Here is a 16,232-nt window from a genome sequence, read left to right as displayed (position 1 = left end):
TACAAGTTAAAACTGTCAAGACAGCAATACACAATACCTATAATAAAATGGCAACTGGAGACAATCAGGTTTTGGAAAGAAGACATTGTAGGGTTGAAAGGAAAATGACTTCAATAAAGAAAAAAGATCAAATGGGATTTAAAAGTATGATATTTATTAAGGAAAGAGTGATAAAAAGTAGTAGAATATTTTTTATTGTTAACAAAAATCACAAAAGGAATAAAATAACACACATTTAAAAGAAAAACAAAATCACATGGAACAAGATTAAAATTAGCAAAGGATCAAACATGCCATCTGCAGGATGATATATTGCAGAGAGGATTGCTAACTGTGTTCAGGATAGAAGGCAGAGACTGGGAGTAAAAGGTAGCCATTTGCAGTAGAAGGCCGTTTCACAAAGATTAATGGAGGGACCATTGCTGTGCACATCTGATCTCGACTTTGGAATCAAAAACACAACTTCCAAATATGCTGATGCAATGGGCAAGATTCACTTCTGAGGAGAGCAGCAATAAATTATGTTGTTAATATACGTGTACAATGGGTGGCAATAATTGACAAAGTTCAACACAGATAAAAGGAACACACATCAAGGTTGCTGGTGAACGCAGCAGGCCAGGCAGCATCTCGAGGAAGAGGTACAGTCGACGTTTCAGGCTGAGACCCTTCGTCAGGACTAACTGAAGGAAGAGTTAGTAAGAGATTTGAAAGTGGGAGGGGGAGGTATGGAGCCAAGAGCTGGACAGGTGATTGGCAAAGGGGATATGAGAGGATCATGGGACAGGAGGCCCAGGGAGAAGGAAAAGGGGGAGGGGGGGGAAAGCCCAGAGGATGGGCAAGGGGTATAGTCAGAGGGACAGAGGGAGAAAAAGGAAAGTGGGAGAAAGAATGTGTGTATAAAAATAAATAACGGATGGGGTATGAGGGGGAGGTGGGGCATTAGCGGAAGTTTGAGAAGTCAATGTTCATGCCATCAGGTTGGAGGCTACCCAGACGGAATATAAGGTGTTGTTCCTCCAACCTGAGTGTGGCTTCATCTTTACAGTAGGGGAGGCCGTGGATAGACATGTCAGAATGGGAATGGGATGTGGAATTAAAATGTGTGGCCACTGGGAGATCCTGCTTTCTCTGGCAGACAGAGCATAGGTTTTCAGCGAAATGATCTCCCAGTCTGTGTCAGGTCTCGCCAATATATAGAAGGCCACATCGGGAGCACCGGCCACAGTATATCACCCCAGCCGACTCACAGGTGAAGTGTTGCCTTACCTGGAAGGACTGTCTGGGGCCTTGAATGGTGGTGAGGGAGGAAGTGTAAGGGCATGTGTAGCACTTGTTCCGCTTACAAGGATAAGTGCCAGGAGGGAGATCAGAGGGGAGGGATGGGGGGGGGGGGGGCAGGGAACGAATGGACAAGGGAGTCACGTAGGGAGCGATCCCTGTGGAAAGCAGAGGGGGGGGGGGAGGGAAAGATGTGCTTAGTGGTGGGATCCCGTTGGAGGTGGCGGAAGTTACAGAGAATAATATGTTGGACCCGGAGGCTGGTGGGGTGGTAGGTGAGGACCAGAGGAACCCTATTCCTAGTGGGGTGGCGGGAGGATGGAGTGAGAGCAGATGTGCGTGAAATTTTGCCAATATATAGAAGGCCACATCGGGAGCAAGACCTGATGCAGACTGGGAGACCGCTTTGCTGAATACCTACGGTCTGTCCGCCAGAGAAAGCAGGATCACCCAGTGGCCACACATTTTAATTCCACATCCCATTCCCATTCTGACATGTCTATCCACGGCCTCCTCTACTGTAAAGATGAAGGCACACTCAGGTTGGAAGAACAACACCTTATATTCCGTCTGGGTAGCCTCCAACCTGATGGCATGAACATTGACTTCTCAAACTTCTGCTAATGCCCCACCTCCCCCTCATACCCCGTCCGTTATTTATTTTTATACACACATTCTTTCTCTCACTCTCCTTTTTCTCCCTCTGTCCCTCTGACTATACCCCTTGCCCATCCTCTGGGTTCCCCCTCCTTATCTTTCCCCCTGGGCCTCCTGTCCCATGATCCTCTCATATCCCTTTTGCTAATCACCTGTCCAGCTCTTGGCTCCATCCCTCCCCGTCCTGTCTTCTCCTATCATTTTGGATCTCCCCCTCCCCCTCCCACTTTCAAATCTCTTACTAACTCTTCCTTCAGTTCGTCCTGACGAAGGGTCTGGGCCTGAAACGTTGACTGTACCTCTTCCTAGAGATGCTGCCTGGCCTGCTGCGTTCACCAGCAACCTTGATGTGTGTTGCTTGAATTTCCAGCATCTGCAGAATTCCTGTTGTTTACAGATAAAAGGAGGTTATTTTGAGAGGAAGACTAGAGAGGTAATTTATTGTTTGGAAATTAAAGCTTATGGACACAGGCCATACAAAAAATCAATTAGGTTTACGTTTCTAGGGAGGAAATTGAACTCATGGAAAGTTAGGTATTGAGTGCTGGTCAGACCATTAAAAGCATCACAGACTGATCGAGAAGCCAATATTAGCTCCTTCAATGGCCTTCCTTTCATCATAAGGTTAAGTGTGAGGATATTCACTGTGAATAGCACAATACGTACTCAATTTCAATCGCAACTTCTCTACAAATGAATAAGGCTATTCCTGTCAGTAGTATGACCAAGAAACATTTACGCATGGGCTGATATGTAGCAAATAATATCCACACTACAAATGATTATCTTCAAGTAGAATCTAACCACTGACACTTGCCAGTCAATTCTCTTAGCATTGCAGAGTGCCTCACTATCAATAACTTTAGGGTCAAGATGAATCAGTAACCCAACGGGATGAACTGCATAAATACCATGGTGAGAAGAGAAGTTCAAAGGCTGGGAATCCTCCTGACAACCCCAAGCTCTTTTCACAATGCAGAAGACATAAATCAGGAGCATGTTGGAGTACTTTCAAATTGCCTGGGTAAGTGCAATGCCAATATATCTCAACAATCTCAATACTTGATGCCACCCGATCAATTACCATGTGTGTTTATTCTCTCCAACATCAGCACACAGTGGCTTCAGTGTGTATTTTCCAGAAACACCCAGACAACTTCAAGAACATTTCCTAAAGATGTGACCTCTATCGTCAAAAAGGACAAAGGAAGCAAGCATATAGGAATATGACTACCTGTAGGATTCCCCTCCAAGTTCACATCATTCTGACTTGGAAACATCACTGCTAGGTCTAACTCCTGGAATTTACTGCCTATCACCACTGTAGGAGCACTTTTAACAGAGTGACTAATAACGTCAACAAACCACCATCTTCTCAAGGACATTTAGGGATGGCCAATTAACGATGACGTTGTAGCAATGGCAAGATCTCAAAAAATAAATGTATGAAGTAATTACAAATAGAATATAGGAGCATGAGAGAGTGCAGAACAAATTTATTTCTGTGCCATGCAAAATAGATGCTGGGGACAATTATGACCTGCAGCCCACCACTTTGGACTAAAGATAGTCACTCAGCACAAAAGTTCAATCACTAGTGTATAATTTATTCCCTCTACTATAAAGCACTCTCCTTTCACGGACTTAAAAAAAAAATTAAGTAATCAAGTTTTCCATGCACTGAAGTTCATTTTTAAAAAAAATACTTTCCAACATCAGTCACTGCGCTTAGATTGCTCAGGTCAAAAGCAATTCACAAATTGTGTCTGGGCTGATGGGACAGAAATAAAATGAGTGACAAACACCACACAATCAGCAACAACACTCTTACCCATTTTAGATTCTTCTGTTTCTATTATTCTCTTCACAGACTCTTGCATCAACCGAACCTAAAACAAGAGTTGTTAAAAGATCATCAGTCCACTCAAACTCCAAGGTGCAGATTATATCAAAATGCTGGAATTGTTGACTATCAGCTCAATAGGAAGTTCAGGATAAATTTGTGATTAGCAAGGAATTTCTTGAATTATATGCAGCTAGAGAAAAATAATAAACTGATATAAATGTTAAAACTGTTTTGTTCTAAGCATTCTCTTCAATAGAAATTGGAATGGTATGCACCCCAAGTTAAAATCTAAACACTTGACAGGATTGTGGAAAAACTAAAAGGCAGGGTATTTTGGTTGTCTTCAGACTTCATTAAGGCCACCAGTCTCCATCCAGCCTCTCCATTCTAAACCTTTAAACTGGAGCTCATCCAATATCTAGCTATCATGAAGTTCCATTCACCCAGTAACAACTTTTTCTGGTTCAACAATACCTTACTTTTCAAAAATATCCTGCTGATCAGCCTCCTAAACAGAAACTGGTCAGTGCTGGAACAAAGCTCTCTGGTGCCACACAATGGAAGAAATCTTGTACTACAATGCAAGACTGGAAAAGGACACCTTCCTGTGTTGTTCGATTTTGTTTTAAAATTTAGTTGTTCACAGAACATGGATGCTGATCACAATGCCAGCACTTACTGGTATCCTTATTTGCCTGAAAACTAAGGAGGGCAGAATTTCTTCCTTGAAAGACAACTAAACATTTCAGCAGCTTCATGTTAACAGAATTAAAAATTCTATTTTATTCAAGAATGACTCCACAACTGCATAGCTTTCTAATGCATCAAGCCATACCCAGCTAAGCTACTGCACAGGGACTTAAAATAACAGATTTCTCACTGGAATTATAAATCTCCTTAAAAGGTGCTCAATCCTTGTGAAAGTACTGTACCACAGTTGCTCTTCACAGTTTCTTTCTTTGTTTAAACAGTCATTCCAAATATAAAGGGTTAGCGAGTCACAGTCGGATCCCTGGCCACAGCTAAGCTTAGTTTAACTGAGGCAAAGCAAGTCTGGTCCATTTACATCTGTGCAGTTCATTATTTAGAAAGTTTACATTGGCTTTGGAGGGAATATTCTCAGATATGTCAGTATATATCCAGAGTTTCAGGGGTTAGGTAACAAACCAAGCTACATTTTTGGAATACAGAAGGTTAAGGGTGATTTGGTTGTGCTTGTAAGGGTCTTTTAAGGAATTGATCAATACTTTCTGTTGATCAACAAGTACAGCACATTAAGATTGCTATTCTTTTTTCTTTAGTTAAGAATTTCAAAGGGGATGGAGGCACAGGTGGATGAAACTGTTATACTGTGGCTGACACATGTCAATGAATAGTGGAACACAATTGAGCTTAAATGGCTTTCTTCTGTTCCTAGCTTCCACCACACTAGTGCTGCTTTTAGTGGGGTATCAGAACACAATAACTAATTTATTGGGCCAAAAACACAACTTTGTATCACAAAATGGTAGAAAAATTTGTATTTGTATATTTGTATTTAAATCTGCAATTAAAAATCATCTCAGTAGCAGCAACTGTGAAGCTACCAAGTTGTGGTAACTGTTTTTCAGGAGAGAAATTATGCTACCTATATATATATATATATATATATATATATATATATATATATATAAAAAGAACTTTGACCAGAACCCAATCTGGATATTGTAAGTTTTGAGAGAAGGGGGCTTCAACTGGGCCCAAGTACAAAAGGCAGCAGAGGGTCACTATAGTGAAAAAGAGCTCTGACCAGCAGCCAATCGGCGTTTGAGATTGATTAGCAAAAGCAAGTTAAAGGAAGGCAGTGGTAAGCACAGCGGCTGTCGTCTGAGTGCAGAGAGTCAGAGTGGTGAGGCTACAGCTCTTCGAGGCTTCAGTCAGAGAACGCAAAGGAAAGAAAAGCTCTAGGATGATTTTTTTTCCCCTATCTTTCTTTCTGTCTGCTCAGCTAGGACAGTTGATACGCCAGGCAGGATAGTTGAATGCTCCTCTTGTGGGATGTGGAAGGCAGGGAGACCTCCAATGTCCCTGACAACTACAACTGTGAGAAGTGCATCCAGCTGCAGCTTCTCACAATCTGTGCCAAGGAGCTGAAGCTGGAACTGGATGAACTCCAGATCATTCAGGAGGCTGAGGGGGCGATAGATGAGACATATAGAGAGGTAGTTACACCCAAGATGCAGGGCACAGGAAGTTGAGTGACAGTCAGGAAGGGGAGAGGGTTAAGGAGCCAGTGCAGAGTACCCCTGTGGCCATCCCCTTCAACAACACTTTGGATACTGTCAGTGGGGCGGGGGAGGGGGGGTGAAATGACCTAATGGAGAGAAGTCACAGCCGCTCCTGTGACTCAGAATGGAATGGGGGAGAAGAGCCTCACTGTGGTGATAGGGATTTGTTAGTTAGGGGAATGGACAGGTGGTTTTGGGGGCAAGAACAAAATTCCTGGATGGTATATTGCCTCCTGGGTGCTGGGGTCCGGGATATCTCAAGTCAAACCCTCAGTATTCTTAAGTGGGAAGGTGAACAACCGGAGGTTGTGGTCCATGTAGGTATCAAAGACATGGGTGGGATGAGTGATGAGGTTCTACATGGGAGTTCATGGAGATAGGTATTAAAGGGCAGGACTTCTAAGGTTATGATCTCAGGATTGCTACTCATGCCTCGTGCTATTGAGGCAAGAACTAGGAAGATTATACACTTCAATAGAGGGCTAAGGAGTTGGTGTAGGAGGAAGGGCATAAGATTTCTGGATCATTGGGCTCTCTTCCAGGAAAAGTGGGACCTGTACAAAAGGGACGGTTTGCATCTGAACTGGAGGGGGACAAATATCCTAGTGGGAAGGTTTGTTGATGCTGTACAGTGGGGTTTAAACTAGAGTTGCAGGAGGATGGGAACCAGAGTGCCAGAACAGATAGTGGAGAGGTTGTGGAGGCAGATGTTGGTAAGACCTTATTCAAAGTTATTAATCAAAAGGTTAAGCACAGTCTGACTAGTGCCGAGCTGTATATATTTCAATGCAAGAAGTACTGTAAGAAAAGCGGATAATGTGGAAGATGAGGTAGCTGGTTAACAAGTAGAGGAAATGTGTACTGAGGAGGAGTTGTTGATAGGGCAAAATTGCAGTCAACTGGAGAGTTGCAACATAAAAGGTGAACAAAAACAAAATGGGTGAATACAGGACTGAAGGTGTTGTACTTGAATATGTGCAGTATACAGAATAAGGTAGATGAACTTGCTGATTGGCAGGTATCATGTTGTAGGCATCACTGAGCCATGGCTGAAAGAAGATTATAGCTGGGAGCTTAATGTCCAAGGATACACATTTGTATCGAAATGATAGGCACAAAGGGCATAGGGAACGGGTGTTGCTCAGATGGCAAAAAATGAAATTAAATCATTAGAAAGAGGTGACATAGGGTCAGAAGGGGTTGAATCATTGTGGATAGAGCTAAGGAACTGCAAGGGTAAAAAGACCCTGATGGGAGTTGTATACAAACCCCCAAACAATAGTAAGGATGTGGCCTACAAATTACAATGGGAAATAGAAAATACATGCCAAAAGAGCAATATTACAAAGGTTATGGGGGACTTCAATATGCATATAGACTGGGAAAATCAGGTTGGTGCTGGATTCCAGGAAAGGGAATCTCTAGATAGCTTTTTAGAGCAGCTTATGGTTAAGCCCATGAGGGGATCAGCTATTCTGGACTGGGTGTTGTGCAATGTACCAGAATTGATTAGAGAGCTTAAGGTAAAAGAACTCTTCGGGGAAAGTAATCATAGTATGATCAAACTCATCCTGAAATTAGAGAAGGAAAAGCTAAAGTCAAATGTATTAGTATTACAGTGGAGTAATGAGAATTAGAGAGGCATAAGAGAGGTGTTGGCCAGAATTGATTGGAAAAGTACACTGGCAGGGATGACGGCAGAGCAGTAATGACTGGAATTTCTGGAAGCAACTCGGAAGACACAGGATATGTACATCCCAAAGAGGAAGAAGTATTCTAAAGGAAACATGGTATGACCATGGCTAACAAGAGAAGTCAAAGTCAACATAAAAGCCAAAGAGAGGAGATATAATACAGCAAAAATTAGTGGGAAGTCACAGGATTGGGAACTTTTAAAAACCAACAGATGGCAACTAAAAAAGTCATTAAGAAGATAGAGATGGAATATGAAAGTAAGCTAGCCAATAATATTAAAGAGAATACCAAAAGTTTCTTCAGGTACATAAAGTGTAAAAGAGAGGTGAGAGTGGATATCAGACCACTGGAAAACGATGCTGGACAGGCAACAATGGGGGACAAGGAAATGGCAGATGAACTAAATAAGTATTTTGCATCAGTCTTCACTGTGGAAGACACTAGCAGTGTGGTGGAAGTTCCGCATGTTGGGGGCATGAAGTATGTGAAGTTACCATAACTAGAGAGAAGGTTCTTGGGAGGTCTGGAAGGTCTGAAGGTAGATAAATCACCTGGACCAGATGGTGTACACCCCAGAGTTCTGAAAGAGGTGGCTGAATAGATCATAGAGATATTAGTAATGATCTTCCAAGAATCATTAGATTCTGAAATGGTTCTGGAAGACTGGAAAATTGCAAATGTCACCCCACTCTTCAAGAAGGAAGAGAGGCAGAAGAAAGGGAACTATAGGCCAGCTAGTCTGACCTCTGATTAGGAAGATGTTAGAGTCGATCATTAAAGATGAGGTCTCAGGGTACTTAGAGGATAAAAATAGGCCATAGTCAGCGTAGTTTCCTCAAGAGAAAATCTTTCCTGACAAACCTGTTGGAATTCTTTGAAGAAATAACAAGCAGGAACTTTCTATTGTGGCACAATTGAGAGCATCCTGACTGGCTGCATCACTGCCTGGTATGGGAAATGTACTTCCCTCAGTTGCAGGACTCAGCATAAAAGCCAGGACCAACAGGCTCCAGGAGAGCTTCTTCCACCAGGCCGCAGACTGCTTAATTCATGCTGACACAACTGTATTTGTATGTTACATTGACTATCCTGTTGTACATACCACTTATTATAAATTACAATAAATTGCACATTGCACATTTAGACGCAACATAAAGATTTTTACTCTTCATGTATATGAAGGACGTAAGTAATTAGGTCAATTCAATTCAATTCAATTCAAAGGAAAATCAGCTGATATTGTGTTCTTGGATTTTCAGAAGACCTTTGACAAGGTACCACACGTGAGGCTGCTTAACAAGCTATGAGCCCATGGTATTACAGGAAAGATTGTAGCATGGATAAAGCAGAGACTGATTGGCAGGAGGCAAGAGTGGGAATAAAGAGAGCCTTTTCTGGTTGGCTGTCAGTGACTCACAGTGTTCCCCTTCTTTGGGATCCAATTCTTTTTATGTCATATGTCAATGATTTGGATGATGGAATTGATGGTTTTGCTGCAAAGTTTGCAGATAATAGGTGGAGGGGAAGGTAATTTTGAGGAAGTAGAGGCCACAGGAGAACTTAGATTAAGAGAATGGTCAAAGCAATGGCAGATGGAATACAGTGTCAGGAAGTGTATGGTCATGCACTTTGGTAGAAGAAATGAAAGGGTTGACTATTTTCTAAATGGAGAGAATGTGCAAAAATCTGAGGTGCAAAGGGACCTGAGAGTCCTTGTACAGGATCCCCTAAAGGTTAATTTGCAAGTTTAGTCTGTGGTGAGGAAGGCAAATGCAATGTTAGCATTCATTTCAAGAGGACTGGAAGATAAAAGCAAGGATGTAATGTTGAAACTTTATAAAGCACAGGTGAGGTCTCATTTGGAGTACTGTGAGCAGTTTTGGGTCCCTTATCTTAGAAAGGATGTGCTAAAACTGGAGCAGGTTCAAAGGAGGTTCACAAAAATTAATCCAGGATTGAATGGCGTGTCATATGAAGAACATTTGATGGCTCTGGGCCTGTATTCATTAGAATTCAGAAGAATGAGGGATGATCTCATTAAAACCTATCAAATGGTGGAAGGCTTGATTGAGTAGAGAGGATGTTTCCTATGGTGAGAGAGTCTAAGACCACAGGGCACAGACTCAGAATAGAGGGGAGTCCTTTTAGAATGGAGATGAGGAGGAACTTCTTTAGCCAGAGAGTGGTGAATCTGTAAAATTCTTTTTTGCCACTGGCTGCTGTGGAGGCCAAATCTTTATGTATATTTAAGGCAGAGGTTGACAGATTCTTGATTGGTCAGGGCAAGAAGGGATACAGGGAGAAGGAAGGAGATTGGGGCTGAGGGCAAGAAGGGATACAGGGAGAAGGAAGGAGATTGGGGCTGAGAGAAAAATTGGATTCAGCCATGACGAAGTGACAGAACAGACTCGATGGGCCAAATGGGCTAATTCTGCTCCTATATCTTATGTTCTTATACAAAGCTGGATTGTGAAATTCTAGACCATCAGTGTGGTTGACTTTTACCACAGTTTTGGGCATTTTAAGATGGACTGCTCTGAATGACTGAATTCCACTCTTAGTTGTATGTGCTTCTCAATGCACAATGAAATCAAGAATGGTCAATAAATGAGGGCACTGGAAATGACTCAATATACTATGGGCAAATAAAACCTCCCTACTGTCAGTCCTGGAAGACATTGGGAAACGTCACATTACCATCACTTCATGTTTCAGCTGCGCATGCATTTTTCTTGTAACTGATAAATGATTTTATGTTGCATCTCTTACCGCTGCCTCAGCTTCTTGCTTTTTTAATGCTATTGTACTTGATGAATTCGCTCTCTGTTTCTCCAGTTCCCTAGCAGATAACACACAGACACAGAGCAAAATGTTAACTTACTATATGAACAAACTATTTTTAAGTAAGAGGCTTCACAGCCTTAATAAGATAAAATAGGCACTAGATAATGAACCAACAGTAGGTAGTTTATGGCTTGAACTCAATTGTGACGTCCATACAATTTTTATAAATTCTCAGTGATCTTGCTGACAAGCATTTGATGAATATGGGTTTCCCTTCATCAGTAAGGTTGCAGTGAAATTTGGAAAGATATCAGAAAAGTTGCTCCACAGAGCCATTATATGGCCAGAGCCTGTAATTACACTGTATCTGTCAACATTAAACAGGAAATGCAGCAAAGAAATTTGCAATGGAAATGACCCACAAAATATTTGCTCTAATATGGAAAATTGGAAACAAGGTTTGTGTTCAAGAATTCTTCAATTTAACTTAAAACAATGTGTGGAAAATGGAGGAATTTAGAAGGTGCAATTTATCTGGTTGTTAGGAATGCTGAAGCAGGTAGATGACAGTAACTTGAAGGGTTATTATTAGACTGGAGTCCAGTAGGAGGGTTTTGGAAGCGAGTTCCCAACTGATTTCAAACTAAGTGCACTGGATGTATTTTTGGAAATAGACAGTCTAAGACCAATGTGACTGAGAAAAGCTCTTGAAAAATTTATGTGTCATATGGACGACTTGCAAAATTTACATGATTGTTGGGTCCTGTTTTCATATTTAGCAACCACTGTAATACCAAGTGCAAAAAGATTTCAGCATAATTACTCGCAGAATACTTATATCTATATTTTTTCTTCTGTGTATTCTCTCTTCTGAAGGCAGTACTCTTTGGAATACAGTAATGAAGAGACTGGTCGTCAGCCAGAAATGTGTCTGGAGTGGGCGGGTGTACAGGATTCTGATCTTAATGGCTTGGCTCTCAGCTGCATACACACCTATATGTGTAATTAGATTAACTACAATTGTAGGATTAAAAGCAGGGAAAACTAAACACTAAAGAACAAGATTGACTGGTACCTGCCAAAGAAACACTCACTTTTCTTTTTGTGCTAAGAGGTAGGGTTTGATAATGAGTCGATGCATGGCAAAATAGATGACCAGAGGTCCAACGGTAGCATAGAAAATGGCACTGGGCAGAAGTTGGTCTGTCAGATGAATAGGGAAGAAGTAAGTCTGGCTGGCTCGATTTAATCTGGAACAAATGGAAAAGTAAAATCAAAACTCAGAAAGAAAAAATGGTACTCACAAATGCTTAACCTGCAGTACAAGCTTGAGACAGGATGTATATCTCCATTTCTTCAAAGTAACTGCTCAACAGTCAGAAAGCTAGGGCACCTAATCTATATGCATGACATCAAGCAGAACATCACAGCAAGTTCTGATAGCACCAATCTTCCAATGGAACGTATCTAATTCTGTAAAAGTCTGGGAATTGAATCTGGACCTTTTGACCTGCACAGCTGTCCAGTACCCTGAGCAGCATATCTGCTATTAAGTTGAGGGATGGAGAAAAGCCAACAGCTTGTTCTCGATAAAGAGAACACAACCTGCTGCGCACCAAAGTATGTTGTCATGCCAGTCACAAGCATAGTATCATTTTACTCTGTGATGTTGGCTGCAGCACTTGGAGAAACACTGAGGAGACGCCACGTGAAGAACAATTTCCCAAGATTAAACATTAAAACGCTTCTGTAGAGAAATCCACTGTATTGTAATGAGACAATTCAAGTCACACAGTGACTCAGTTAGATCATGGCTACTCCATCTATCTGAAATGATCTTTAAATACTTTTACATAGTGTAACATTGGGCAAAATGAGTCTATAATAGGGCCTGTCATATACCAGGTCTGGAAATAGCATATACTTTTTCCTCCTGGTATTTATTCTTTCAAGGAACCTACCTTTTTATCTTTTCTGTACAATTAAGTTGTAAAGGCAATTAAAAGAATCTATCCTTAAAACTCTACTAAACGTTTCCTAAAGCATGAGGATAAGTATTGGTGAAGTCATCATATCTCAGTTTCACGGCCTGCTAGCTCGTTACGGAATGGAAAGGAATTGAACCCACATCCTTTTGCTCAATAGCTCAGCAACTACACAAGTCCAGGGAACAAATATTCTGAAATGGAAAACTTCCAACAACAAATCAACACATTATTTGGCTTCTTAAAACAAAATATGGTCATCTAAAGAATTTTTTAAAAACATATAACAATGCATTCTTTTTCAGTACATACTTAATTTTGAGAGACACTCCCTGAGGTACTCCAATGCTAACAGTTGCACCTAAGACGCTGTGTCTGGATATCTTCCTTTCAGCGCCGTATTCGACCAAAGTGCCAAAGAATCCTGCCCTGCAGAGAGAACCACACAAGGTTCTGTGAAATATAGTCATTTCAGTGTAGATTTATTTCCTCGCTATGCATCTTTGAATTTTGTCACATTAAAACATTCTAGATCTATTAGCTGATATTTTACCATCAAAAGTTTTTATTAGATTCTTGCCTGTAGCCATAACTCTCTGTTGGTCAATACACAAGCTACATAAATCTTTGTCTTAAATTGTTTTAAATTTAGTGAACTATTTCTGTTCCAGAAATATTTGGCGAAAGGCATATTCTTTTTTAAAATTTAATAACATTCCCATTTACTGATGTCAGGTATCTGCATTTTATGTTATTGCAGTTGTGTGCTAGTATGCTTTACTACTTATATAGTAAATGTTGCAACCTTTATAGTAGGGCGACACAATAGCATAGTGGCTAGTGTAGTGCTTTACAACACCAGTAATTGGGGTTCAATTCCCACTGCTATCTCTAAGGAGTTTGTACTTTTTTTTCCCCTGTGAATGCATGGGTTTCCTCTGGATGGTCTGGTCTCCTCCCACATTCCAAACATGTACAGGTAAGTAAGGGTAAGTTGTGGGCCTGCTACGTTGGTGTCGAAAACCTAGCGACACTTGTGTGCTGCTCCCAGAAAGCACATCCTTGGACTGTGTTGATCGTTGACGCAAACAATGCATTTCACTGTATGTTTTGATGTACATGCAACAAATAAAGCTAATCTTAAGATCTTAACCTTCTATGTTAAAAAAAAACACAAAAAAAACTTACTTGATTGTCCCCTTTACCCTGGTTTGATCTTCATCCTGGAACTTGTATTGATAACTCAATAACATAAAAGAATGAGGAATTCCAAGCTGTAAAATAAATATACATATTTTGTTTACTCAAAATACTTTTAATAATGAGGTAGAAACTGGTGGCAAAGTGGGTCAGGCACTCATTTCACCTCATGGATATTGGTTCAGTCTTAAGCCATATTGATAGAATAATAGTCCTTTTGACCATAGGCTTAAATATCCAAAGTAAAATGGATTTGAAATCAACCCACAAAAGAACATCACCTCTTCCTGGACAAGTTGACAATTCCAGTCTGTCAAAACTGGGTATTTCTGAAATTAGGAAAATGTGATAGACATTATAGTTAGTGTTCTGACGTTGGGATGGTCCAGAGGAACTTTACATCTCAGGTGCAACTGCCTTGGGAATGTTGGCACCACATAACTGAGAGGGGAAAGAGTTCTAAGCCTCAGTATCAATTCATAAGATGGTCACAAACAGTAGGGAGGGACAGGTGAGTGAGAAAAGGAATGAATCAAAGTGAACAACAGAAAATGTTCTTGGCATGATAACAAGATCATAAAAAAACTGTACATATATTTTAAAAATGTATAAATTTAACCTTACCTGTAATGCTATTGTTATATGGCTGGTTTTGGTGTCCCGCACTATACTGGTATTCATTGCGGACTGTGTGCCCCAGCGCCACTGCAGGTAACCCATCGTGTTCTTATCTAGGTTTCGTGCAAGAACTGTCGTCAGCCCAGGACGGATTCCACGAGATGAAAACTGTAAGGCGCAGTGAGTGGTGACAAAACTGTGTGGGACCAAGGAAAATGAAGAGAATATTTGTAGGCAAAGACAGCTATGTGTTAAAATAAAAATCTCATCTTGCTTGACTTTTCTATTCCTTTAAATTATTAACCATTCATCAGGAGTAATCAATGACAATTCACACTGGTCAGCCAAACCCAAATGGAAAATCTGCCAGTCCAACATCACCAAAGTCCTGATCATCCAGATTATCAGAGTTTTACTGTACTGATTTCATTCACTGATTTAAGTTTCTTTCAGGTTAATTTTCAATTTAATCCCTCTTCTCTTCTGCAGCTTTGGTTTTGGATAAAAGCAAAAATAGCGGGTCATAGAGTATATTTTCTAGTCCCTTCAGAATCCTAAAGGCAGCGATCATTTGCCTCTCAAACATCAAGAAGGACAGAATAATTTTGGAAGAAGTGAATCACCAATTCTCCATTGAGGCTTAAAAGAAACAATTTATAAAAGAATAAATTAGATAAGCCCAGTGTGAATTTAGAAAATTAAAGGCTGGTTGAGGTATTTAAAGCAATTAAGTGATTTGATGGAGTAGATACTGTCAAAACGGCAGAAACAAATACAGCAACACAAACATGAACAAATAGTCATAGTCACACTTTATTGATCCTGGGGGAAATTGGTTTTCGTTACAGTTGCACCATAAATAATAAATAGTAAAAAAAACCCCATAAATAGTTAAATAGTAATATGTAATTTATGCCAGGAAATAAGTCCAGGACCAGCCTATTGGCTCAGGGTGTCTGACCTTCCAAGGGAGGAGTTGTAAAGTTTGATGGCCACAGGCAGGAATGACTTCCTATGACGCTCTGTGTTGCATCTCGGTGGAATGAGTCCCTGGCTGAATGTACTCCTGTGCCCAACCAGTACATTATGTAGTGGATGGGAGACATTGTCCAAGATGGCATGCAACTTGGACAGCATCCTCTTTTCAGACACCACCATGAGAGAGTCCAGTTCCATCCCCACAACATCATTGGCCTTACGAATGAGTTTGTTGATTCTGTTGGTGTCTGCTACCCTCAGCCTGCTGCCCCAGCACACAACAGCAAACATGATAGCACTGGCCACCACAGACTCGTAGAACATCCTCAGCATCGTCCGCCAGATGTTAAAGGACCTCAGTCTCCTCAGGAAATAGAGACGGCCTTGACCCTTCTTGTAGACAGCCTCAGTGTTCTTTGACCAGTCCAGTTTATTGTCAATTCGTATCCCCAAGTACTTGTAAACCTCCACCATGTCCACCCTGACCCCCTGGACGGAAACAAGCACTTTGGCCCACAATGTCTGTGCTAAACATGAGGCCAATGCAAACTACACACATTTCTTCATATTCCCCCATTCCTTGTTCATACCTCTTGAACATTGCTATAATACCTGCGTCCACCACTTCCCCTGACAGAGCACGCCAGGTGCCAACCACTCTGTTTAAAAAAATGCTTCACACATCATCTTTAACCATTCTCCCCCTACCTTCACACATCATCTTTAACCATTCTCCCCTTACCTTAAACCTATGCCCTTTAGTACTGGACACTTCTCTGATGTCTGGATTAAACTCCATCTGTTATTTCTCTGCCCACATTTCTAACTGGTCTACATCTTGCTGAATCCTTCAACAAGCTTCCCACTGTACACAACTCCCACGATTTTTATATCATCTGCAAACTTTATCATATCCAAAAC

At 41.0% G+C, this 16,232-nt stretch overlaps 1 protein-coding gene across 1 annotated transcript in view; it reads right to left on the bottom strand.

Annotated features, from left to right (window-relative positions):
- LOC140188609 (dnaJ homolog subfamily C member 11) overlaps nt 1–16,232 on the bottom strand; it is a 41,142-nt gene that overhangs the window by 5,152 nt on the left and 19,758 nt on the right. The window contains exons 8-13 of the mRNA XM_072245042.1: nt 14,340–14,529; nt 13,704–13,789; nt 12,828–12,944; nt 11,625–11,780; nt 10,516–10,585; nt 3,770–3,827 (exon numbers count right to left, since the gene is read on the bottom strand). Of these exons, the coding sequence (XP_072101143.1) occupies nt 3,770–3,827; nt 10,516–10,585; nt 11,625–11,780; nt 12,828–12,944; nt 13,704–13,789; nt 14,340–14,529 (677 nt within the window). The remainder of the gene's footprint in view (nt 1–3,769; nt 3,828–10,515; nt 10,586–11,624; nt 11,781–12,827; nt 12,945–13,703; nt 13,790–14,339; nt 14,530–16,232) is intronic.

Source organism: Mobula birostris, chromosome 27 (genome assembly GCF_030028105.1).
Source record: "Mobula birostris isolate sMobBir1 chromosome 27, sMobBir1.hap1, whole genome shotgun sequence".
NCBI lineage: Eukaryota > Metazoa > Chordata > Chondrichthyes > Myliobatiformes > Myliobatidae > Mobula > Mobula birostris.
Note: the sequence above shows the minus strand (reverse complement) of the source record. Positions and strands in the feature narration are given on the sequence as shown.